Source organism: Haplochromis burtoni, unplaced genomic scaffold, assembly GCF_018398535.1.
Source record: "Haplochromis burtoni strain Fernald_Lab_line unplaced genomic scaffold, NCSU_Asbu1 Contig_252, whole genome shotgun sequence".
Classification (NCBI taxonomy): Eukaryota; Metazoa; Chordata; class Actinopteri; order Cichliformes; family Cichlidae; genus Haplochromis; species Haplochromis burtoni.
Window position 1 is genome coordinate 365,160 of NW_024582613.1, and position 24,173 is coordinate 389,332.

Below are 24,173 nucleotides of genomic sequence, written 5' to 3' on the forward strand. Positions count from 1 at the left end.
ATAAAGTAATTTTGACCCTGTATAATAGGTTAAGTTTTTGTGTTGTTGTTGTACATGTAAACATCATATGACACCAATTAACATTTTTTCTGTTGACTCTCATCTTGAATTTTCAAAATGATCAAAGAAAACTTGTGCACTTTTCTTTTTCAGCACCTCCTAAGATCAGCTTGCATTTCACATCATTTTTAAATAACAAAATTTTTCCAAACGCATCCTGATTCTCAGAGTCTGCTCTGGATCTGGGGAGAAAACATCATCTCAAGCACCATGAAGGACTACTTCCACCGCTTTGTTCAGACGTCTCACTTTGTCACCAGACACCTAGCCTTTTGAAAAGCAGTGATTTATGATGGAACTGATCGCTGCGGCATCTGTGCCAGCTGACAATGCTTTTGTTCCCTCTTCAGGAGTCACAAGTGACATCAGATCATAGTCCAGATCCTGCTTTTATTCTTCCCCTTGTGGCAACTGTAGGAGATTTTAAAAAAAGGAGGAGACTTTACACAGAGCAGTTCTATCTCTGCATGTCCCACTAATATCAATGTCAGTGCATGACAAGGTCGTTTCTTTGCCTGCAAAAGAGCAAAAAGTCTAAAGACTTCCTGCCAAGAACCCTTCAGGGTGTCATTGTCTAGCACAGTATCATGACTCACTGTCCATCAGGCTTTCATTCGGGATTTAACTAGGCCAGGAGGAGACACTCGCTAATGAATGAAGCATCCAAGAAATGCCATTTGTACTGCTTGACCTCAGTACTGCAACAACAACAAGACCTAATATAACATTACAATAACCATAAATCAATGCACTGCAGGTATAAAGCCTCTTTAAAGTCATTAAAGGAGGGTGAAAGTGAGATTCGCTCCCCTTCGTTGCTCTCTTTATCCCCTGTCCCTTTTGTTCTATTCTTTATCTCATTACCATCACTGAAGCTGACCTCGGAGCATCCATCCCTGCCCTGCAGACAAACCTCTAACCCTGCGCTGAACTTTAGGATCATCCACCACTGTCACTGAGAAACCTCCACAACTCTGGGGTCATTTGGTTCACATTACCCCCGTTTTTCAATGAAAATTTTGGATTTGGACTGTAATCATGAATGTCCCGGCATTGTAATGGAAAATGTGATGAATGAACAAACTGACCTGAGATACCACCTGTCAGACATCAGGCCTTTACCTTGTTTACAGCCAACACTGGCTATTATTTACAGGGAGCCACACAGACATAAAACTCTCATACAAGTGGTTATTACAGTTCATGGCACTGTGTGCACAGTTAACCACATGCTATGGCCAGCTAGGGTCCTGTAGACACAGAGGTGGGACTCGAAAGGTTGGAGCAATGTTGAAAAATACCTTTCAAAGACTTCTCTGGAGCATGCATGTCAATCCAGCGGCGGGTAATGAAATAAAGATAACATGATTGAAAGGGTCTGTGGCACTGACTTCAAAACACTTTTGTCACCAGCATTGAGGGATACATATCAAAAGAAGTACTTTCAGGTATCTCTTTACCTCTTTTGGGTTGAAGGTGAGGGAGTTTCCAATTCTTGGCAAAGCATGAGTGGAGAGAGGGAGAAGATTAATGATATAATAGCTCTGACCACACGGTTTAGTTATTTAAACTGGCAGCATCAGCTCAAATTGTTTCATGGCTTTCTGCAATGATACATTTAGGAGCGTGTCTGGACAGGTTGCAATATGCTAGAGGAGAGAATTCATTGCAACTCTCTCTGAACTCAGCCAAGAGAGAGGAGCTTGGAAGCTATGACACCATTGCTAAAGTACACGCAGGATGTTTACGTCCCAGCAGCTTGTTTGCACACCTTTCTTTTCTTGTGACAGAAATTTTGAATTGAAATGTCAGGATCTAATTAAATGATTGCCTCGCTCCGTTACAAATTGATTTAAAAGGCGAGGCGAGCACTTTTAAGGAAAAATGTTTCCTCAGATGTGACTACAGGTGAGCTGCACTGTGAAACCAAGAAGAGAGAATTCAGTCAAAGTGAGGAGATAGCGTCTTCTCTTTGGAAGGGCAAAGAAAGGCTGTCAGGTGCTACCAGACCGGCTGACTGTCATGACGCTGGATGATGATCCGTGATATTTCCTAAGCGTCTCTGAGTCTTACGGGGTTGTAGTGAGTTTGGTGTTTTTGTTCAAAACAACCCAGGTCAGGATGCTTGAGACGTGGGAGGATTACTGTAAGCTCAGCTCAGGTGACGTCTTCTGTTGGGGGGGGCAGGCATGAGGGTCCTCTATAGCCCTGTTCCAAACCACTCCAAAACCAGGGGAAAAGTATCATATGGGGTTCTCAGATCATTTGGAGACACACCATTACACACCTTCAAAGACAGCTTTTGACATACTCCCTCAAAATTCTTATTACCCCGCGTCTCAGATGCACTTCTGTTCCATGATTAAATATTTCAAAAGCTTTGAAGGGCAGGTTAAGCGGGCTGGTATGTTCATTCATATCATTGTAAATGGGTGTCTCAAAATCCCCCAGGAGAGCTTAACCAGCCTGTATTCTTACCTTAATGCCACCGACAATACCCTGAAGCTATTTGAACACTGTGTTTACTTGTACAATCAGATAGACCATGGGAAGTCAGATAGACCCTGCGAGGGCCAGGATCTCTCTTGTGGGGAGTGGATTGTCGGCTATCTCGAGCTTCCATCTCAGAGTCTCAAACAGAGTTAAGAGAGTGCACGAGTGAGCTCGGCAACCATGCAGTATCTCTGGAATCACATAAAGACAACCTTGTGCTCTGCAATTTAGTGTGCAGCGCTCAGGTGCTTGTGCATGTCTCAACCAGAGGAAAAACAAAAGTATGACTGACATAATCATGTGTCAGAAGATTTATGGTCAGAGAGAGCAGAGGGGAGAGAAAAACTGGGAAGCGCATTTTCTTTCCCCACCTCCTCCTCCTCCACCTTCAAATTATTGTCTTTAGTGCCGTCCACTTGTTTGAGTGAAATGTTGGAAACTGTTGAAACAGAATTGACTCTCTGAGCCGCGAGTTAATGAAAGCCTTGATTGAACCGCTCTTTATCTGTGAAATTGAATAATTTCCTTGTTCATTGGTGGTATATTTTCACTAGTCATGCATCTTCTTTGTTTAGTGCGTAACCTGCTACAGACACGAAGACATACAGACAATCAAATCACTTTGTAAGCTATGGGTTTGGGTTCATTATGCTAATTGGAGCAAAATCCTCAATTCAAGCACCAGTTTCAACACATTTCTGCATCATCAAACAGATTTAAATTTTAGCCATAAATCTGATCACTGCTGTAGTCAAGCTTGATCTAATGATAAAACATAGAGCAGGATGGGTCTTGCTTAGATATATTTTAAAGGCTCGTTGCTGGCTTTGACGCTAATTGCTGGCTGGAGCTCAGTGCCGTGCTGCCCTGATCTATCGGGTCATGGGAGCAGATAGGGAAGCTGTGGCAGACCGCCAGCAATAACAAAGGGAGTGAGCCAGACTACTAACCATAAATCTGCAGCTACCACCAATTTCCAGCTCCCGCAGGTGATGGGTGAGCGTGTGTGTTTGTGTGTCTATGTGTGCGTGTTTATAAACAAAACTCCAAAGGGTAACACTACCCCACTTCAGAGCAACATGGATATTACACCTCTGAATATCTTGGCATGGGCCCGGTCCTGTTTATGGAGAAACATGGCTAAGAGTATAATTAGCAATTCAGTGATCCTGCAGGGTGTCTGACTTATCAAAGAAGGTGGTATTTTGTTCTTGTGACTCAACGAGTCTGAAGTGACTGTGGCCTCTGTGTGGTGGGGTTTTGCACCTGACTGGAAAACACTGCAGGTGGATTACCTGGAACAGTAGCTAAACTACACTGTTTGTTTTTAAAAAGGCGTGTTTTGATGTAAATAATAGCATCAAAGGCTTCACGGTGTAAATCTTCAAAATCCGCATTAGCAGAACCAAAGGGCACCTTGTAACTTTAGAGCGCCACATTCAAAGTATCCACACACAGCTGGGATTTTTGCCCCTGTCATTCATGTTCGATCGCTCCAAGTGAAAGTAAATGGGGGACGCGTATAAAAAGGTCTCGGAGACGCAACTGTTTTGTTCCTGAGATAGTGTGATGTGCGTCTTGCACACAAAACCCCTAGTTTAGTTTTAACCAGAGCCTTCTGAGCAGCTGCCTTTTCTTATGCGTGAGTCTTTTGTATCAATATTATGAAAGCTGAAAGCCTTTGTCAGACAGAGACAAGCCCCTGTTATTATCCCTTCACGCCCTTTTCCCTTTATTCTAGGTAGATTATCACTGGCAATGACACATGATATGGCTAATCTACTGTAAATTAAACCTGAATTCTCATGTGTCTCTGTTTTTTTTTTTCACAAAGGAGGTAGGGGAAAGAAAAAAAAGTTTTTTCACAGAGAACATGCCCATTTGGACAGTCTCTAATTTACAGCACCGCTGAAAATTTTGTCAGTCAGTCCTTGGAGGGTACTGGGAGCAGGTTTTCCATCAACACCTTCGGGGCCACCTCCTCACTCCACTTCCAGGCCAATGAGAGTGGAATCTGGAACGACTGTGGGCTTTTGCATCGTTAACATTTCCCTGACATGCTGGCCGGCCTCTCTTGGAGACTACCCTGCATTTTCTCTGCAGCGCTGGAGTTGTTGTAGCAACTGGTGGCCCAGAAGTGAATGAAGCAGATGTGCGAGTCATCTATCACCTGACAGCTCCCACTCCCCCGACTGAGCAAGTCATCACTGTGACAGTCCGCCCAAGCAGTCTCATCAATTACCCCTGTACCCTACCATTAGCGGACAAACACTTTTCTTCTGAGGCACATTCAGCTGCTTCCCAGTGTGCGAGATGGGCCCTCAATTGAGCCTGAATAACTTTCCCCTCTCAAAGAACATCTCTGTTTCTGCTGAGCATCGCACACATTGTGCTAATCCTTGATTTATTGCCATGGTAACTGCGTGATATTAACAAACATATTTATTTTGTGATAATTATGTCAAACTGTTATGTTTATCTGGATGAAGTAAAAGCACTACCAGTTAAGGGATTCTTTTTTTTATGAGCAATTAAAGTAATTAGAGCCATAAATGTTCAACGGCTTCACTGCATCACTTTTTATGGCAACAATATGACAGCTAGGCTTCCTTTTCTTTAATTTACAGTTACTGATAAATTCACTAAGACATGCTAACTCATTCTGAGACATATCACAACTGTTCAAGTGTGTTTTATCCACATAAAGCTATTTCAGAACATTTCTTTATGGCATAATCGATAAAAAACCGATGTGTGAACAAGAAATAAGGGAACTCGTGTCTTGTAAGTGTTATTCTTTTCCTGTATTCCATCAGTAGTAGTCATGAAATGCAGTAAACACAGACATTTGAACACTTATAAACAGTCTCTATCTCTTACAATATACAACTATGGCAGCGACAACAGGGGCCAACTTACATATATCAGCTTCTTTTTTTCACAGGGGTTTAAAAACAGACGTCGGGGTCAGAATGCGACCTTGAATATGCAAAATGTATAAATAAAACATTCATATAAAAATAGGCTTTTACAAAATATACTCTATTAACCAATGCTTACCAAACATGGAAAGTGTGCCTGTGGTTTTTGTTTGTTTGTTTGTTTGTTTGTTTTTGATCAATGATTCCAGTTAAGCTAAATCAGCTTGAAGTGAGGTGGAGGTGCCGCTGAAGACGGTCAGTACAGCATACAAGTGCAGCCTTCTACCTCACGTTTCTAGACTAGCAGCAAACAGAGGGAAGACGAACTCATGAGAAGGTCAGAAGGTCAATTTGAGCAGCCTACAGCATTTTCATCTGGAACAACATTAGTCTACAGCAATACGGATTATTCCAGACAGATTCAATTCCAGTGTCTTAACCATGAACAAGGTTGGATTTCTTTAATAAACTCATGACATTTAGTTTTTGTTTTTTTTTGTGTCCATATCGGACAAAATCAGTAGTTCTTTATAGAATAAATTAATATTAATTACTTTTCATTCTCTAAATACAAGTATGTTAAATATTCCAAATTGCTGCTTAATTTCATCTGTGCACAGGTGGCATTGGAACGACGGCAGTGTGTGCTGCCTGGCATAACGTCCACCATAATTTATCTGCATTGGCAAAGTCCAAGCAGTCAGCATGTCGGTACACGTCCATGTAGCTTAAAGTCTTGACATTTAATTTTAGAGACTCCCTTTGTGGTCACCCACTCGCATATGTCGGGCTACATTTTTTTTCCCCTTTAACAGTGGTTGTCACAATGCTTTGCCACTACATCCCAACGAGCAGTCCAAGAAGAGGGGTGAAGAGCTTTTGTGCAAAAGAATCATGGTGCCTCATTTTTAGCTTACTGTATATGCAGTACAGTAGTTCCTCATGATGTGTGTAAAGACTGTAAAAGCAGCCTCTTTTTTTCTTGTAAAGGTTGTCCGTTAAAACACAAAAAACAAGACCGCTCACATGCATACATCTCACACACGCACGCACAGACTCACACACACACCATCCAATAAATATTCTCATTTGCATGTGTACACCTCTGTCCTCTCGCTGCATGTGTTGCATTTCACATAGCAGCACCACAGGAACTTGCAGTTGCACTGCCAGACCCGGGAGTACTGGTGTGTGTTGTATCCCCGACCGCAGCACATCAAGTCGCAGCCGCTGATGTGTTGCATCATTGTCTTGTTACACACCCTTCCCTGTGTCCCCAGGCTCCCCGTGACGGGGTCCGCCTCACAGTAGTTAGGAGACTTGTCTATGTACACCAGCTCTGTATCCGTGGGCTTTCGGTAAGAGTACGGCTTCTTGATCTTGAGGAATTTAGGGCGCTTGTTGCGGCTGGCTTTGACTGGTTCCACGTGTACGGCGTGGGCATATTTCTCCTTGAGAATGTAGCCGAGCTCGCGGAACTTGGGAAGTGTAGTCCAGCAGGTTTTGGTTGTGCAGGAGCCCGAGACACCATGACACTTGCATTCTAGTCGCATGTTCTTCTCCAGCACCTAGACACAGAAAAGCAGCTTAGTAAGGTAGTAAACACACTCCAGTGATGACTATTTTACAATCAGTTCCTGTACTATAATGATGACTTCACTGGTCATATTAAAATCAATCAGAATTTGTGTGTAATTAAAATTGAAACTATGCTTGCATATCCTTACATAAAACTGTTTCAATCCATACTTCAACTTCAGCGAAAAACGTGCAGCTTATTAAACAATGTGACTGACAAATACAGTACGGCTAGGGATTAAATACAGCCCCACCACATAACAGTGTGGTACCATATGCACAGAAGCCAAAATAATGTATCAGATTTCAGGCTCTGTGTGTGTAGTTACCACACACACCACACAAATGTCAAGAGTGACTCAACAAGGCGCCGAGTGACTGGGATTACGGCTAAAGCCTCAACTGATGACAATAAGAAGTGCCATTGACTAAACTACAGTTTTCTTTAGCAACAAGGTCAATTGCAGTTTCCGTTTTTTTCTGAAATGCTAGGTGTTTGCTATGCGATACGGTCTCCTAAAGCCATTCGTGAGAAATTTATGTGTCTGTGTTCTTGACAAGTAAACTGTAAGGAGTAAAAACCCAAATACAGACGTGTGAACAAGGACCAAAAAGAACAAGTTTTCCCTGAGCAAACCACTTCATAAAAACCTTGGCTTCACTCCCTAATCCATCACTTGTCCTGTGACCAACACTTGTGACAGCCATTGTGTGGACGTCTTCGACCAGGGAGCTGTGAACGCTGCTCCTGCTCAGTGTCACTGCTTTTGATTAGCATAAGTAAAGGAAAACAGAGAGTCTATTTATTTGCAGAAAGAATAGGAAATAAGTGAGACGGCTCAAAGTTTGAATCCACGAGTAGTCCTTTTCGTTGGGAGGCAGTTTAGCTGTCCAGAAAAGCCAATCTGAATTCACCGCCCTGAAATGGGTGCAGAAAATTATCTGCTTGGTACTATTGTGTTAGGAGGCTTTTCAGCCTCTGTGTTCAATGTGTCGGTTGTGGGAATCAGGCTCTTTTGGCAGAGTCAGAGAGGGAGAGAGGATATGGGTTAACTTGGGCAAAGCCTTAGCTGTTGGACACATTATTCCACTCAGTTTCCAACTTCTAGACCTACTGGAGTCTCTTTGTCATTCTGCAGCGTTATGCAACCATCCACACAAAAACACAGGCACAGAAAAAAGATTAAAATCAACATCTAATTAAAACTAACTCTAACAAAAACTGTCTAAAATCTAGTTTTCAATATAATATTGTTGGCTTCTATTATGTTTTCATGTTGTGATCATTTATGTTTTGCTTAATTTGTTTGCTTGGGGTTGTTTTTGCATTTTATTGTGAATAAAAATATAATAAACTCTGAGAATTGACGTAAGCAGTGAATTTAACCTGTGCATTAGAAAGTACGCCTCCATAGAAGCAAATATTACCCAATGACAAGCAGCCCCAATCGCTAAACTGTAAACAGCCCCGAGCTGCATGTGCATGCACATTGCACCTGATGTGTGTTTGTGCGAACAGAGAAATTGTGGGTGGGGATTGTCATAAAGGTAACTGTATACTGTCCCAGTGGTGCAAAACATGAGGGGGACTGGGCTAATGCCTTTTTGTACCGTGTCAATCTGTTTTCAGTTCAGAGATCTGGGCTGTAATCAAACCCTGCCACTTAGACAGCTAAAAGCAATCTTTTATTCCACTCCTTGTTTAAGCTTGGTCCCACTGCTCAGTGCTTTGACTCACTCCTATCAAAGCATTACCAGCTTTAGACTACTTAAGATGAATTCACCATTATATTTAAGTATGGAAAAAAGGACGTGGAGATCGGAGCAGGACTTTTTCAAAGTCCTCTTGCTAATTACCTACCTTGCGTCCCACCTCGTTATTATGGAGGTTCATGAGTGTCCTTGCATTCTGTTTGACCTCCCGTGCGTCAATAAATACTTTGGAGAAGCCTAAGCCGTAGCTGATATCTGCTGAGCAGCCTCCCCACTTCCATCCTTGGTCTTTACTGTAGAAACCCTGCTTCTCCTTGTCACAGCTACAGTCACTCAGGTTACCCTGTGTACAGGCGGCTGTGATTGCATGGGCCACCCCTGCTGCGATGATGGCGTAGGTGAATGCAGCCTCTCTACTGCCTAGGGGAGCGGGGAAAAAAAGGTGATGAATACTATGATAATGATGTGTAATAATAAAATGTAGGCATACATTTAGATTTAATTAAGAGGGGAAGATTATAGTGTTTCTCCTTTACTATAAAAGGAATACCACAGAATGTAAGAGGTTGTTTAAATAGGAAAAAGAGGTCAATTATTAACAATATGTGTGCTTACATTACAGTCTTACTAACATATCGCTCAAGGGCTACAGTGTTTCGAAACCTGACCCGGAAACTGTCGTGCCCGTGAACCAAAATGTCTGCAGGCCGTACCGTCAACAAAGCCGTATGAATAAGAGAGTTGTCGGCAAGGAAGGGCTATTGATCCACTTAGAAGCTGTCACATTCTGTGTAAACTCATAAGGCAGTCACATCAGAATCTTCATTCTGCCGTTATCTAGTTCCAGACCCAGCTGACAAATCATTTACACACGCGGAAATATCGACAAATAACTAAAGGTTAATCTGAAACGGCTCAGACAGGAGTCAAAAGACAGAACCTGAAGCAAAGCTCCCAAGTCGAACGAGCTGAGAGACAGTCTAATATCGCTTTTAAATGTCTTATTTGAAACCTCAAGTGTAATGTAAACAAAGCAATTCAATGTTGAAATGTTCCCAATATGTATGTTAGCATTCTCAAACAAAATCAGCAAGTATGATGTTTTAGTTTCAGATCTATGATTCATTATAATGCAAACAGGAAACCCCTAAGTGTATCATCCATCATATCTATGTGTAAATAAACTCTTCTTGTTACTATTTGCTCATAACAAACATCATGCCTTCTTTATGCTTCCTCCAGCCACCAAGTTCACTACGTAAAGCTGCCGTGTTTTTGATAAACAACTTGGATGTGAGCCCTTGCCATTGAAAAAAAAAAACTCATATTGAGGCATCAATTATTTGGACGTTTTTATAGACTTGATGGGCTCAGAGCCAAAAAAAAAGGTGTGTCGTGGTAGTCAGTTCTGGGTGCACCGTTGTTAATTTTTCCCCTCCACTTCTGAGTGCATGGGTTTACCACAAGAGATGGTATGAATACTTCATAACCTTGTAATGACAGAAGGAAGATCTTTAAAAGAAAGAAGAAAAAAAATCAAAAACCTGTACGTGTTGAACTAGGAGTGCCAGTTTACTCACACTTCAGCCTCTCACTATGCAGTCTCTTTGTATGTTCCTCATCTCAGACTAGTGCAACTACAAAGTTCAAGTGCAAACATAGCCGAGGTCTAAACTGTCTCAAATCTAGTGCACGTTGCGTCAACATTGTGTCAGTCACCCTGCTCATTCATTTCCAATTGTTGCTTCCAGAACAATAGCAAGCTACACAGCTCCACTCAGCCCAGGGATCAACAATGGTTTTCATTTACAACCATTCATCTTCTAAGCTAAATCTGATCAGTGAAACCAATCTATTTGGTACAGCTGTCCAAGCAATAGAGTTAAACTCCTCTTTTGGACACACAGACCAAAACTCTGGATTGGCTAAAAGCGCTCATTCAAAAGGGGACAGACTGTCAAGTGCATTGTTTTCATTTTAGAAGCATGAAGAGATAAACTTTTCTTTCCAAAGCAGCAGCCTCCAACAGCTGGCCCAAGCTACTAACCATTGTGCATAGGGCTATTTGTGATTTTTAAATTTTATTATCTTTAGCTGGGGATGGAACAAAAACATATTTCATGTTTTTTAATGCTAGGTAAAAAGTTTGACAAAACCACCTCTGTTGTTCTAAGCCTTCCACTACCTGTAGCCATAAAGGCATCATAAGATAAAATGCCTTTAGTCTTGAGCAAACACTTTCCTTTCCACTATCTAATAATCTTTAATCCATTTTAGCAAACAAGCCACAAAACTTCAAAGATAATTGAGCATCCCCTGGAGGGAGTTCATCCCTCTTTACAGGAAACTTTATTCCAGCTGCAGGAACTCGATTTGGATTTATTTGTTTCTCTTATTTAGTACTTTCATGTCTTGCTTTCCTCTTGGCTATTCCTCACTGTAACTTATACCCGTGGTAAGACCGACATCCTTACAGTGAGAGCCACCCATCACTAGAAGGATAAAGACCAGTGGAAATGTGCCTCTAGAGACTCTAGGGGCTGAAAAGAAAAGCTGCCAACAGTGGCAAGAGTTTTGTTACCATGCTGGACTCAGATACCTCGGAGAGCCCTACTCATTGAAACGTGGGGCGCAAGACTAACCCAGATGTGAATGACTCCTGATAGTATAAATCCAACAATGTATTAATGAAAAACAGATGATTTTTCATATTTATGATGTGCAGGTGCTTGACTGGTGACAGTGAACACACACACACATATGTGATGCATGTCAATTTTTGGAGGTAAATCATAAAAAGAGCCAAATGCAAAGGCTGTTTTACGCACAATGCGCAAAGGTGGTTAATACACTGTGTTTGCTGTTGGGAGGAAAACTAAAGTTTCAGAGAGAAGGCTAAGCAAACGTTAACAGACAGCAACATACCCACTTTCAACTCTTTTCCGAAGACAGTCCTTTCTCCAAGCGCAGAGCAGTTCCAGCGCCCGTTTTTGAACTGAAACTGACACTCGTTGATGCCCATTTGGGCTCCCTCTCCGATGACGATAATGGCATCGGGGCGACTCTGGCAGATAATCCGTTGTCTTGGGGCCAAACCGGGGATCTTGTTACAGATTATACTCGCACCTAGGGCCACCACCGATGAGAAACCACTGTAAACGGAAGATGGATATGACTGAGAAAGCAGCCATCAGCTTCTTAGCTTTGTTAGCTTAATTTTATTTTACATAACAGTCTAAAATCAGATGCACCCCGAGTTCCAGTTTGGTGTTATAAATTGGTGTAATACTCCAAGCATTTAACACGTCCGTGTGGATTAAATATGCTTTTACTATGTAATTCCAAATCAAGAGGAGATGGAATCAACATAATTGTTTGTTTTTCTTTACAATAGATTCTATCATATGTGCGAGCTCAGGTGCACCGCAAGAGTATTTCTGAAACTTACCTACAGTAGCCTACAGTTTCATATCATTTGAACTATTATGAATGTATGCGTTTTACGATCATTAAGGCATAATAAAGGAAGCGTGATTCACTTATAAGAGCAACTGCCATGTAAGTCCACGCTCCTCGCTGGCTTTATTTATTCAACTGCGTGCTTCTACCTGCTTTTGAGGAAATACGGGGCTCAGGAGTGGTTTCTGAAGGACCGACAGCATTTAAAAATCCGCCAGTCCTCAGCTTTTAAAGTCTTTTGTGTTGTGACTGACTTACGGCAACTGATGAGAACTCAAATGAACGCTGCTCACCCGATTTTCAAGTAAACAATTCCCAGGCAAAGTAAAACTCTTAAAATCCAGCGTCGTGTTCTCCGACTCATTTCGGCCCAGCTCTCAGTTTCATGCAACGATTCGTGGAGCTGATTAATCACTCGGTTCCCTTACGCTCCGGTCGATCACGACTCAGGTAACTCCAGAGGAAGTCCAAAGTGACGAAAAGCATAAAAAAGAGCAGCAGATGTTTCGGTACTTTTATAAATCACCGACTAGGGTATCATCCAAAAATCCCATTACGTGGCCCCTATCGCCGGGCCCTCTTGTCATTGCGAGGGTGTCACAGGTAACTCTTGGGGTGAGCAAGTGCGATTATCTCTGTCTCACAGTTCCTCTACTACCCGCAGGTCTTGGATATTTATCTGCTTCATCTATCTGGGGCGTGTTCATAGGAGCCATGGGGCCCTGCAGAAGAATCCCGCCAGGGCTGAATCTCAACAGAAACACTCACACACACACGCTTTCAAGCCTGCACACTCCTCTCTTCTTCATTCACCTTGGCTGATTAGGGTTTACCTAAAGGGCGATATTGATAACTCAACGCGTTAACTCATTTTAAAGCCTTCTACTTTTATTTTGCCCAGGTTAACATTTTTGGATCACTGCATTTAACTATGTTTATGTCACACTTTCCAAAAAGAAGAGGAGCAAAGTAAAAAGAAGAATATTTAAAACGATCCTGATTAAATCCAAGATCAGATTTTTAAACCGATTAGAGAATCTGATTGAAGAGTAGCCCCCTCTCTCAACTCTTTTTGACAACCCCCGGTTAAATTACGCCTTTATTGAATTTTGTATGTGGATTTATGTTGTTGTTTTTTTTAACCCAAAAGTAGAATTCGCCGGTCTCTTGTCCACGCACAATGCGTCTGGTGCGCGCAAGCTGTTGTGCGTCTCCGTCCCAGACTCTGTGGATCGCCTGTCTTTGATGATGGCGACATCTGGTGGTGCAGCGAGGACACTGCGGGTTTAAGCGAACTCTCCCTCCTTGTCCCTGGATTCCTTCCGTAGCTTACCCGTTTGCTGTCGCACTTTCTCTGTAACTTATTGAGGAGAAAAAATAAAGACAGTCTCTGCGGGAATATCTGTTTAACGCCGTATCGATGCCACCATGGACTCCTGTGAACCGCAGCTAATCGATGACTGCCTGATTCAAATTTTTACATTTCTTACCCAGGAAGATTTAATTAATGTTTCAAGTGTGTGTAAGGTAAGGAGTGTCCACCATGCGGAAGTAGCGCCAAATTAACAAAAAATGTGACTTGTGTCTGATTGCAAATCTGTATTTCAGGATTGGCATGAAGCTGCAGAGACTCCTTGGTTATGGAGGTGATTTGTTTGCCAGTTTTATAACATAAAGCGTTATATTAAAAGTCGATGGGCGTGGAAATCGTGATAACGCGCATGTAAACATTGGACTGTGTGCTCTCCTCAGGAGGATGTGTCTGCAGCGCTGGGGTTTCTGTAACCTCGCAGTCTTGGGGAGTGAACAGGCGAATCACTCCTGGAAGAGATACTTCCTGCGACGATCCCACTTGGAGAAGAACATGACGAAAGGTCGCACAGGAGGCTATACCTGCAAAAGCCTCAGGGGGCACACAGGTGTGGTCTGTATGTGTGTGCGCGTCAATGGAGTCTACTTTACATCATTGTTAGTATAGTTAACTAGAACTAAACTAAAAGAAGGAGGGGAAAATATTTTAGCCAACAACAATTTTTTTTTTTAAAAAAGTGGAGTAAATGAATAAATAACAGGAATCAACTTTAAACACTGAAAAATGAAATTAAGCTGAAAAGGAAATAAATAAACGTAAAATAATCTTGTATTAATCTTGACTGCTGAGGAAAATGTCCGTGCCTTTTACATGCTCAATGCAATAAAAATAGAAACAAACTCTGAGTATAGTGACAGCCAGGATTGTCAATCACTTCAAACTTACCAATCTCAGCCTGGAAAGGATCAAACTCTTACAGTTGGAGTACAACTATAAAGATTATACAGTGCAGTATCTCATATATGAGAACCGTGGTGTAAAAGGGAGAAAGTGTCATTAATGGATGAGGTAAGAAGTAATTACAGATAATCCAGTAACCACCACAGCTGGGAAAGCTCCCTTGTAGCGCTCAGTCCTGCGTCAGAGCAGCGAGCCCGCAGATGATGCTGAGGATTTTCCTCTCAGACACCTCCACCACAGGCTCAAGTTCCAACCCCAGAAGATGACCAGCCTTCCGGGTCATCTGGATCAGTTTGCTGGCACAGCTGCTTTCACCCCGCTGCCCTGGCATACTGCTGCATTAAAAAAAGTAAACGTAACAACTAGAGATGGCACGATACCAGTTTTTTATGTCCGATACCGATACCGATATCATAAATTTGGATATCTGCCGATACCGATATGAATCCGATATAGTGTTTTTTAATCAACAAAACTGTTTTTTTAAAATATCTTGCTGCATTTTGCAAGTCTGCAAGTTCATACTCAAGTTTAAAACAACAACTACACTAAAGCTATTCTGTTATACCTGTATACAAAAAAAATATTTCATAGTTCAGCAATACTGATCAATCTAATAAACTTAGACCTACACCATCCTCCCTATTCTGGTATTTTAAAGAGTACTTAGCGTAAATATTAAGCAACCTAACTAATAGGGTTCCAACTCCCAGCAACAACAAAAATAAATAAATAAAAAATAGGGAACCACCCCTCACGCCCACCTCATGATGCTTAATCGACGTAATCAACTTAATTTGATGCAGTGTGAAAAAAAATGCACAGAAATCAATTATTTTTCAAGAAATATTAAATAGATTCAACATCTTTCTTCAACAAAATTGCAGACTGCACAGATGGTACCTTCCCAAAGGAAAAAGTACTATAGCTTACTAGGGTATATTAGACTTAATAGTACTATATACAGTAATGGACTTCTATTCATTTTACATCAAATTAAAACTTTGGGTGTAAGATTCAGATAATTATTTATTAAAAGCTGACATTTTAAATGAGAATAAGAAAGAAAAGTATGTCTTTGTGCCCCCTTTTCCCTGTTAATGCCCTATCGGCCCCCCTGGCTAAACTTTGCTAGATCCGCCCCTGCACAGTTACCAGCCGTCAGCTACGTAGAAAACGATCCTGGTGTAGAAAGTAATATTAAATAAATTCTAACAACAGCTTATCAAGCTTAAACGTGCTGCTGTTGTTCAGCCGCTGGTTTCCTCTTTCTGGGCAAAGTGGCCAAAAACAAACAAGAGAGACTCGCGACAGAAAAGCCGATCAGCTGATCATTAGCAGTTTCACGATTGAAGTAGCAGCCGGAGAGCGAGAGGCAGTCGCTCGTTAAGCTTAACGCAGGAATGCTTTACAAACATTCAGAGATGGACTTACACACTTGCTTTACTTCTCTCGGGGATAACTTTGTCGGAGATGAAATGCCAGGTTGCTAGCGAAGCTCCAAATGCTATCCAGACCACCGACAGGTCCCGCATGCCACAGCCGCTCTATCACGTGATGCATACTGCTCCGACGTGCTAACGTTCTGAGGTGAGTTACGGCGTATGTGAGGTGCTTTCGTGATATTTAATGGATCGGATTACATTTTTTATTTTTCTCCGATATCCGATCCAGTAATTTAGGTCAGTATCGGACCGATACCGATACGTAATATCGGATCGGTCCATCTCTAGTAACAACATACTTGCCACCATGGAGTGACAGAATATACACTAATCTGCAGATTGTGAGAATGTTATTAAAACATACAGTTTATAATTATCTTTATTTGTCAACAAAATAGGCACAAAGAAGTCGACAGTTAATCACACATTTGTGACGTAAAACCCGTTATGAGCTTATTAAATCTACCCCTAAAGACAAAAATACTCAAACTTTGTTTATTTAAAAAAAAAAAAAAAACTGCGAAACGCAAATTAGCAACCGATCTGTAGAAACTAACTTAACTCAAACCAAAAATAAAACCAAAATTAAAATAAGTAAAAAAAAATAGCAAAACAAAAATGTGACAATTCAGGCTTGCATGCCGTTCTTTATGTCTATTTTCTTTGTCTGTGGTCTGTTTTCCTTTCCATCAGGCCAGGTTGTGGGGTTTGTTTACCTAAAGGCAATTTCAAGCCAGCTTCCAGATTTCTGGAGCCACAACGCCACAGTCTGCAGTGCTTCTTCTGATGGGACGGTCCGAGCATGGAACATCCAAAACGTCAGTGCTAGAAGTATCTGCACCGTTGCAAAGTAGTGTCTTATTTTTATCTGCTTAACATAAATTGTGCATTCAGCTAGATAAATATTGCCTTTGCTTTAAACTTCTGACTTAAATTGAATTTCTGACAGGAAACATATCAAATCTGAACATTATGTGTCAAATCCTGGTCTTTTCTGTCCGTACTGAAGCTTGGAGGATACATTTCTAATAAGTCATGAGGTTTTTTTGTTTGTTTTTTTAGATCTTCAGTGCCACAAAGTTAACGCAGAAATACTACACGTGCTGTACTGTTCTGTAACAGTATATATCTTTATTGCTGAGCCAAAATCTCTCCGACGGTTCTCCTGTATTGTTTGAAAGTCTTCTGGGAGAAATGTTTGTCACTTAGGCAGTAACACACAGTTGCACCCTTTTTTTTCTCAGGGTGATCCCCTGTGGTGTAGTCCTGTACAGAGTCCTCTGATGAAGATTTTAAGTGATGAACAGCATGAAGTTGTGATCACAGCAGATTCTCAGGGCCTGATTAAGACCTGGCAAGGCCAAACTGGCCAGGAGTTGGCCTCCTTTTCTACTTCCTCATCACACTGTACACTGCTACAGTACAACATAGACGATGATTGGTTTCTAACCGTAAGTAACCACAGCATTTCTAAGTTTCTTATTAGAAAATGAAATACAATCCTTTTAAAGTAAGATTTATTATATTGCCTTCCAGGTTGGAACTGGTCAGGGATCTGTGTGTACACTAGCAGGTCCTTCGTTGACTAAAAAGTCCAGTATTATAGTGTATGACACCTTTAGTGTCAACATACTCCTCGCTTCACCTGACAAGAAATGGATCACAGCTGGAACTACGGAGAATAACGATTTTTTTCCAAAGGTATTTGTTTATATTGTCTTCAGCGGCTCTGCTGTACGCTGATTCTTTTACCACATTACCTCTGTATAAGTGACTCATGTAGAAAATATATGTTGCACAGTTGGAGTAGTCAAAAGCATTTATAGATATAGAGTTCTGCATTTTGTGTTTTGTTTTGTTTTCTGCCAGGTGTTTTACACTGAGAGTTTGACCTCTCCGTCTGAGGATGAAGAGCCCCTTTGCCAGTCTGTGCCAGTCATTGGGTGCCGGGCTGCTGTCTTCATACCCACCCAGCCTGCTAGACTGGCTGTCCTTCACCACAACGACCTCGAACACAAAAATGATATAACCATCTTTGATATCATCATGAAAAAGACTAAGTACAAATCCGAGATCATAGGTGAGGACTCAGATATGTGCACACTAACTAGTAAAAGTCAGACTTTAAAACACAAAAAGGAAAACTCTTTACAGCCACTGCAGGTACTTGAACATATGCAGTTTGATGTATTTGTCGTTTTGAGTTTTGCTTACTTCCTCGAACAATAAAAATTCCATGATTTCAACACATATATAAGATAAGTAGGTTAGAATAAAGTGTTAAAGCAAACTGTGTATCTATGTTTGTTTCTGAACACAATATTGGTGAGTGATGTTTCAGGGACAAAAAAGCCCGACATGCCAAGTACAGCACTCACTGCAACTTTGAAATACCAGAAAGCAGCGCACCCACAGATCCGTTTTAAAGGCGGTTTTTCAACTGGAAAAAATGATGTACCAGTCTTGTTGCTGTAATTTTAGATCCACATGTTAAGCCTAGACTTTCTTATATTTTCTTAAATATTTGCCTTGTACAAGTGTAATCTGAGTCTCCTTTACATTTTAGTCCAGCAGGTCGAGTCTTTCCCCTTGACACTGAATGCCTCGTCCTCAAACATCCTCCTAGCAGCCAAGGATAGCAACTGCATAGTGCTGGCAGCTGGTGAACAACTATGGGTTTACTCACTGAAAGGAGTCATGCTTGCTAGCTTTAAAGAACATACTCTGCCAATCTCTTCCATATGTGTGGTAGGCTGTTTCCTCATTTGGAATTCAGAGACATTCCCATTAGCTGCTGAAATTCTTGATTTAATGCCGTACATAATACCATTTTTGTGAAAAGTTCACAATATTAGTGCCTGTAAATGATCGGTTTATGTTGTTTTCATGTTGCAGGACAGTTTTCGTGTTGTAACAGCATCCAAGGACCTTTCCTTACGAGTGCTAACCTGGAAAAATGACAGAGACTATGGGTTGACACTGGAGAGCCGATACCACTTACTAGGAGGCTCTCATACAATGTCCAGGTACTGTAAGCTGTGGTCTTTTAATATCCCTTCTGTATCAACACTATCCATGCCATTTTATCATCAATAATTACTGAAAACAAGCATGTCTTTGACATTATGACCTGAGTATCACATAATATTTACACCATACTCTGTTCCAGAGGGTTTACTCACGTCGCCTGTGACTACTCCAGCATTGTGGCATCGGTTGAAGGGAATGATGGAAAAGATGTCCTAAAAGCTTATTCCTTCAATGCCTGAGCATCACAGCCTCACAAAAGTGCCTGCATTTAGTTTGCACCACTCACTAGAGGGATCAACATTTCTTTTTTTGTTATATGCATTTTCTTTGGTAGCACTATGCTTATAATATAAATGAAAGTAATACAGTTAAGGATCCCTGTGGTACTTATGAGAAAGGCATCAGTAGTATTGTGTTGTGAGAAGTCTGTATAAGTGTAAGATTTGTGTTTGAGCGCTACGCTTTTAGAGCTGAGGTATGTGTTGAATGTGACCAGGCTTACGGCCCAGCATACTTAAAGAATACAGTATTCTCATCAGCTGTTTTTCACTATGTTATTTGGAATCTACTGAGGCAGGTTAACATATAAATGTTTATATTACACATTAAACAACTTTGACACAAGGCACAAAAGCATCCTTGTCTTTCCACAGTGTCAGTGCACCAAACATAGATTAGTGGCTATATATTATGTTACAGGGAAGGGAGACGTGGGCGTCTCATCTGCTTCTACTGCAGATCTCATGTCCTCAAGAATACACCTTAAGACTCTGATCATGGACTCGTACACTTTGCTGCTGTCCTCTGAATTAATATCCACCTGTTAAAACACAAACGTGATTCTTGAGTTGTCAGAACAAACTAGAAGCCGTACATGAACTGAATTATTCAATAGATCACAAGTGATTCAGTGTGTTGGTTTTTGTTACCCAGGTGAAAGCCTTGATAGTACGATTCAGGAATGTATTTTCAATCTCCTCTGGTATTTTCAGCATGTGAGCCATGCAATCCAATATGCATGTTAATGTTTCTTTAGGGGCCTAAGAGAAGATGACAAAGAGGATTACACTAAGCACTTTGGAGCAATTTAATGTGATACTGCTTTTGTATTAAATCTTAAACTGCACACACTGACCTGATCGAGTGTGTTTAGGATCGTTTGAGCATCCGTCTCGTCGGGGTTCAGGGCTTTGGCATCCTGAATAGAGATGACTGGCTCTTTAAGCTGCTCTAGCCACGCCCACATGAGTCCAGTGAGGATGAAGGGATCTCGCTCCATGCACAGCCTTTCCCATGCACCTCCTTGATTTAGCTCTGCCTGCATACGTGAATACACGTGTCTCTGTATTAATCCATTTCAAGATTGAGTGGGTTTCTGTTATTCTATCATTATTATTACTATTTTGTCACACAGGAAAAAACTATACATGGCAAAGACAAAAATGCTTTGGGAGTGGCTTTGAACAACACTCCATGCAGGTGTGGCTGTGAACTGCATACAGACAAAGCATTGTGGAACTAAGCTACATGCATGCTTTCTTTTTCTGCTATCACCACTCTAATACTAATGTGAGTTAAATACCTGCCAAGTCAAAACTTTTCTGTTGTGTTCCTCATGCCCATCGACAAAAAGGTCCACTGCCAGAGCTTGTGCCACAAGCAATCTCCTGGAATCCAGGGACAACTCTGACTGCAGGGTGATAAATGGCACCTCTGATTGTTCCTCTTTACCTTGAGATTTCACCCCATTCATTCCTAGCTCTTCCCTCTGCTCAGCCTTCCATCTGGACAATATGCTACCCTTTTTGGTAGGTTCATTGTTTCCTACTGACTCGCTACGTTGGATTGTTTTCCTCTTCACTTTCTTCAGCAGAATGGCTCCATCTTTTTGGTTTTCCTCATTCTTAACGCACCAAAGTGAGCCTGTTGAGTTGTGGGAGATATCGGATGTGTTGCTACTACAACCATGAGACTGGGAAGCGGGGAACTCAGATAGGCAAATGAACATTTCAATATTGCTCTGTGACAGGGAGGTCAGAGGATGCGCGAGAAGATTCAGCTCTGACCCCAACCGTCTCAAGTCGGACTCACTGTAGCTCAGACTTTTACGATGGTAGAAGATGGGGGGCTCGTTAAAATGTCTTGGTAAAGTGGGTGAACCTGGTAAGCGGGGTTCCTTTATATCAATATCCATCTTCTCGATAATGCTGAGACACATTTCAATGTCATGGATATCAGGGGCCTCCAGAATATCTTCCTCAATCACCTGTCGATTCTCTGCAATGTCCAGCAGCAGCCTAGACACTAACTTAACAATCTTTGGCAGGTGCCTCAACTCCTTCCTCTCATAGCCATGCAGCATATGTCTCTGACGGTTCAGGTACTGGGACAGAGTAACTGGATTGGATCGAGGCTCAGCACAGGAAAACACACTCCTTAAGGGGTTAAGGAATTGAACAAACTGTCTGACACAACGCAGCTGACCTCGGGTTTGGATGGAATTAGGGCGTTTGGCACGTACATATAAAATAGCCTGGTTGGCTGTCATTCTAGTAGCATAGGCCAAAAAACATGCTATCAGAACACCTGGAGGGTCAGAAAAGACATTTTGTTACCTCTGTGTAGTGTGCAGATGAAAAATTTTACCATTTCAAACAGATTTTATAGGAAACTACACGCAAAGCTACCTGTTCTGCCGAGACCAGCGTGACAGTGGATCGCTATTTTTCCCTCTTGCAGCGCAAAGGCCATGACCTTCACCATGTCCAGCACAGTGCTGAGGCTGGCCACGCCATAGTCACTCCAACCAAAATTATAGAAATAAACTGAAATTGCAAAATGTTTTTGGTTAAATTTACTGAACTCTACACTGCTGAATCAGGAATTTCATAAAGCACTTACTGTTATTTTCCATGAAGACCTCAGGGAGATATGAAAACCCACTCTGTAGCTCCAGTGGATTGCCACAGCTAGCATGTTCACCAGGGATCTGCAAGTTGATCACTGTTTTAATACCATTCCTTCACATACACACACACACACACACAGAGATAGAGAACACTTCATTAGTCTTATTTCATCTGAGCATTCTCAGATAGACGTTGAAAACTGCTGACCGCAAAGTTTCATATACCTTCTGAACTGATCAATAATGTTATACTTCTCAATGATTTCTGTTGAAGGTCTGGACATGGCAAGAAGGTGATCAGTAATCCTACAACAACAGTGGAGTGTATGTTACATAGCAGCCACCTTTCTCAGTTTACCTAACAGGACTTCAAAGAGACATTAAAATTGAAAACATCAAACTCAAACAGAGAATTCTGGTAAATTAACTACTGAAGCACAAAGATTGCCTACCAGGATGAGTAGAGGCCCCTAATGGCCTGTTGGTCATCACTCCAATAACTTGGATTGTCATACTTGCAGGCTTGACCTCCACAACCGATTGAGCACTGCATATGCCCAGGGACAACATAACGTATGGCTTCTCCTACCATTGTGTACTTTGATCTGGGGGCTCTGACTGCAGTTATTATAGAAAAATAAAAGGGAAAATAATAAAAAAATATAATATCACACATTCATTTCTTTTAAGCTTCCTTTGCTTAAATCTGTTCTCTAAATGTAAATCAGAGTTATTTGATTAGAGATTTGATTAGCGATAGTGTCAAAATCCTTTAAGAAGTCTCAAATACACAACTGTTGCACAGCACAGAGATTGTCAAATGTAGGCTGTACTGTAACACCTAAATAGTTAAGATCATCAGTGCTCACTTATAAGTGTTTAATCCTTGTTTGGCATTGCAAGTTATCAGCGCGTTGCAGTAAAAATAGCTACTGTTCTGGCATGACTTTGATGTGGCTTTATTGGTGAAGTAAAAATACAACTGTAGCTCATCAGTTAAAAACATTTTAGTTATTAAACTGAAGGGTTTGCAGCATTTGTACTATACTTACTGTATTCCATCAGAAATCCACCTCTTGTCTTTGCATGGGATGCCATATGAACAGTCACTTAGGCTGACGGTCATAGCAGAGCCTTGATCATGGATTCTAGAAAAATGTATCTCATAAATAACTGGATGTCAAAACTCATAATCATGTATGACTGATACTGAGAGAACAAAATATTTTTAGATGTAACATGTTACAGAGAACTGTTTTCAGCAACAGTCAAAGATCAACATCATAAGTCACTTGCAGTCAAATGTAAAGCATATTAAACAGTTTCAAAGGATTTACCATCAGCCATTGTTAGCTTTTTCTCCCCCTTTTACCTCATCATATTACAGAATATATTCTTACCCCTTAAAACCAGCATGCAGAAGAACCAAATGTCAAACAGCTTCAATCAATCGAACAATGAAAACTAAGTAAATAAAAAGAAAAATATTAAATCAGTTATTTACCTTCAGCAGTTGACTCACGAACATTCACAGCTGCTAGTGCCACCATTTCTGACATCAACCTCAACAGCTCTGACTGGCATCTTTCCATCCCCGGCTCTGCGTAAAGTCAATCCTGTGGCCTTACTTTATTTGATTCGTCGCAGATTATCTCCTGTGGGGGCAATACAAGTTCCCCTCGATCCTGTGTGCTCCTTTGTGAGAATCTATCTATCCCACCAGACTGGGAATAAATAAATATGTGATATGTTTTGAAAAGAAGCAGAGATTGTGTCCCAACTAGTTACGTGTACAAGATCCTTAGCCTGAATGTAAGGATATTCTTGACTCCTCCCAGATTAGACTACTAATCTTATCAGGAACGGGTATAAAAGAGAGCCTCTACTCCTCAACAGAACACTAGCCACATATGCATTGCCTTCTAATGATCTAATGCAAATTTTGCTTTTTAGTACACACATAATATTCTCCTAACACCTGACCAAACTGGATTGCACTATGTAGACTATGCATTTTATTAACTATAAGAACATTTTTAGATGTGAACAGACATAAAGAGATTTCTAATATCAGTACACTTAAGCTTCCAAACTCTGCTGTGACAAATAGTAGGATCATAGTGGCATAGCAAGTTGGTAAAATCTTATTGGCTTATCTTGCTAAAGCTGGTTAGCTTCAGGTTAGAGAGGAGAGATCAGTTTATTGTGTGGAGCTTTTCAAGAGACTGCAAAGGCAACAATCTCAATTTAATGTAAAATGTTGCTGTTCATATCACAGTCAAATGTGACTAAAA

At 41.2% G+C, this 24,173-nt stretch overlaps 3 protein-coding genes across 3 annotated transcripts; 1 reads left to right on the plus strand and 2 right to left on the minus strand.

The window, feature by feature from the left end:
- Positions 1-5,335: 5,335 nt before the first annotated feature.
- Positions 5,336-12,972, minus strand: LOC102303908 (protein Wnt-7a). Its single transcript, XM_005938971.3, has 4 exons — positions 12,518-12,972; positions 11,691-11,917; positions 8,914-9,185; positions 5,336-7,042 (listed from the first exon to the last, which is right to left on the minus strand). Exons 1-4 carry the CDS (start codon positions 12,586-12,588, stop codon positions 6,560-6,562), a joined length of 1,053 nt encoding a protein of 350 aa, XP_005939033.1. The 5' UTR covers positions 12,589-12,972; the 3' UTR covers positions 5,336-6,559.
- A 549-nt stretch (positions 12,973-13,521) lies between these two features.
- fbxw12 (F-box and WD repeat domain containing 12) lies at positions 13,522-19,599 on the plus strand. The gene is made up of 10 exons (XM_005938969.3): positions 13,522-13,751; positions 13,833-13,870; positions 13,977-14,143; positions 16,635-16,759; positions 17,186-17,392; positions 17,478-17,642; positions 17,811-18,021; positions 18,508-18,689; positions 18,837-18,967; positions 19,111-19,599. The coding sequence occupies exons 1-10, from the start codon at positions 13,653-13,655 to the stop codon at positions 19,208-19,210; spliced, it is 1,425 nt and encodes a 474-aa protein (XP_005939031.1). The 5' UTR covers positions 13,522-13,652; the 3' UTR covers positions 19,211-19,599.
- Positions 19,600-19,659: 60 nt separating this feature from the next.
- On the minus strand, positions 19,660-23,674 carry ptpdc1b (protein tyrosine phosphatase domain containing 1b). Its single transcript, XM_014338978.2, has 10 exons — positions 23,384-23,674; positions 22,932-23,027; positions 22,332-22,497; positions 22,105-22,185; positions 21,873-21,991; positions 21,659-21,796; positions 20,554-21,557; positions 20,107-20,289; positions 19,901-20,011; positions 19,660-19,791 (listed from the first exon to the last, which is right to left on the minus strand). Exons 2-10 carry the CDS (start codon positions 22,975-22,977, stop codon positions 19,660-19,662), a joined length of 1,980 nt encoding a protein of 659 aa, XP_014194464.1. The 5' UTR covers positions 22,978-23,027; positions 23,384-23,674.
- Positions 23,675-24,173: the final 499 nt, after the last annotated feature.

Bases quoted from the DNA above. Each gene is read 5' to 3' on its own strand.
- LOC102303908 (XM_005938971.3), bottom strand. From the start codon at position 12,588: ATGAGTCGGAGAACACGACGCTGGATTTTAAGAGTTTTACTTTGCCTG. The intron at 11,918-12,517 runs GTGAGCAGCGTT...TTCCGTTTACAG, and splicing joins ATTGTTTACTTGAAAATCGG to TGGTTTCTCATCGGTGGTGG. The intron at 7,043-8,913 runs GTAGGTAATTAG...TTCTGTGTCTAG, and splicing joins ATAACGAGGTGGGACGCAAG to GTGCTGGAGAAGAACATGCG.
- fbxw12 (XM_005938969.3), top strand. From the start codon at position 13,653: ATGGACTCCTGTGAACCGCAGCTAATCGATGACTGCCTGATTCAAATT. The intron at 17,393-17,477 runs GTAAGTAACCAC...ATTGCCTTCCAG, and splicing joins ACGATGATTGGTTTCTAACC to GTTGGAACTGGTCAGGGATC. The intron at 18,968-19,110 runs GTACTGTAAGCT...ACTCTGTTCCAG, and splicing joins GGCTCTCATACAATGTCCAG to AGGGTTTACTCACGTCGCCT.
- ptpdc1b (XM_014338978.2), bottom strand. From the start codon at position 22,977: ATGGCATCCCATGCAAAGACAAGAGGTGGATTTCTGATGGAATACA. The intron at 21,558-21,658 runs GTAGCTTTGCGT...CTGACCCTCCAG, and splicing joins CGCTGGTCTCGGCAGAACAG to GTGTTCTGATAGCATGTTTT. The intron at 20,290-20,553 runs GTATTTAACTCA...TCACGTATGCAG, and splicing joins GAAAAGTTTTGACTTGGCAG to GCAGAGCTAAATCAAGGAGG.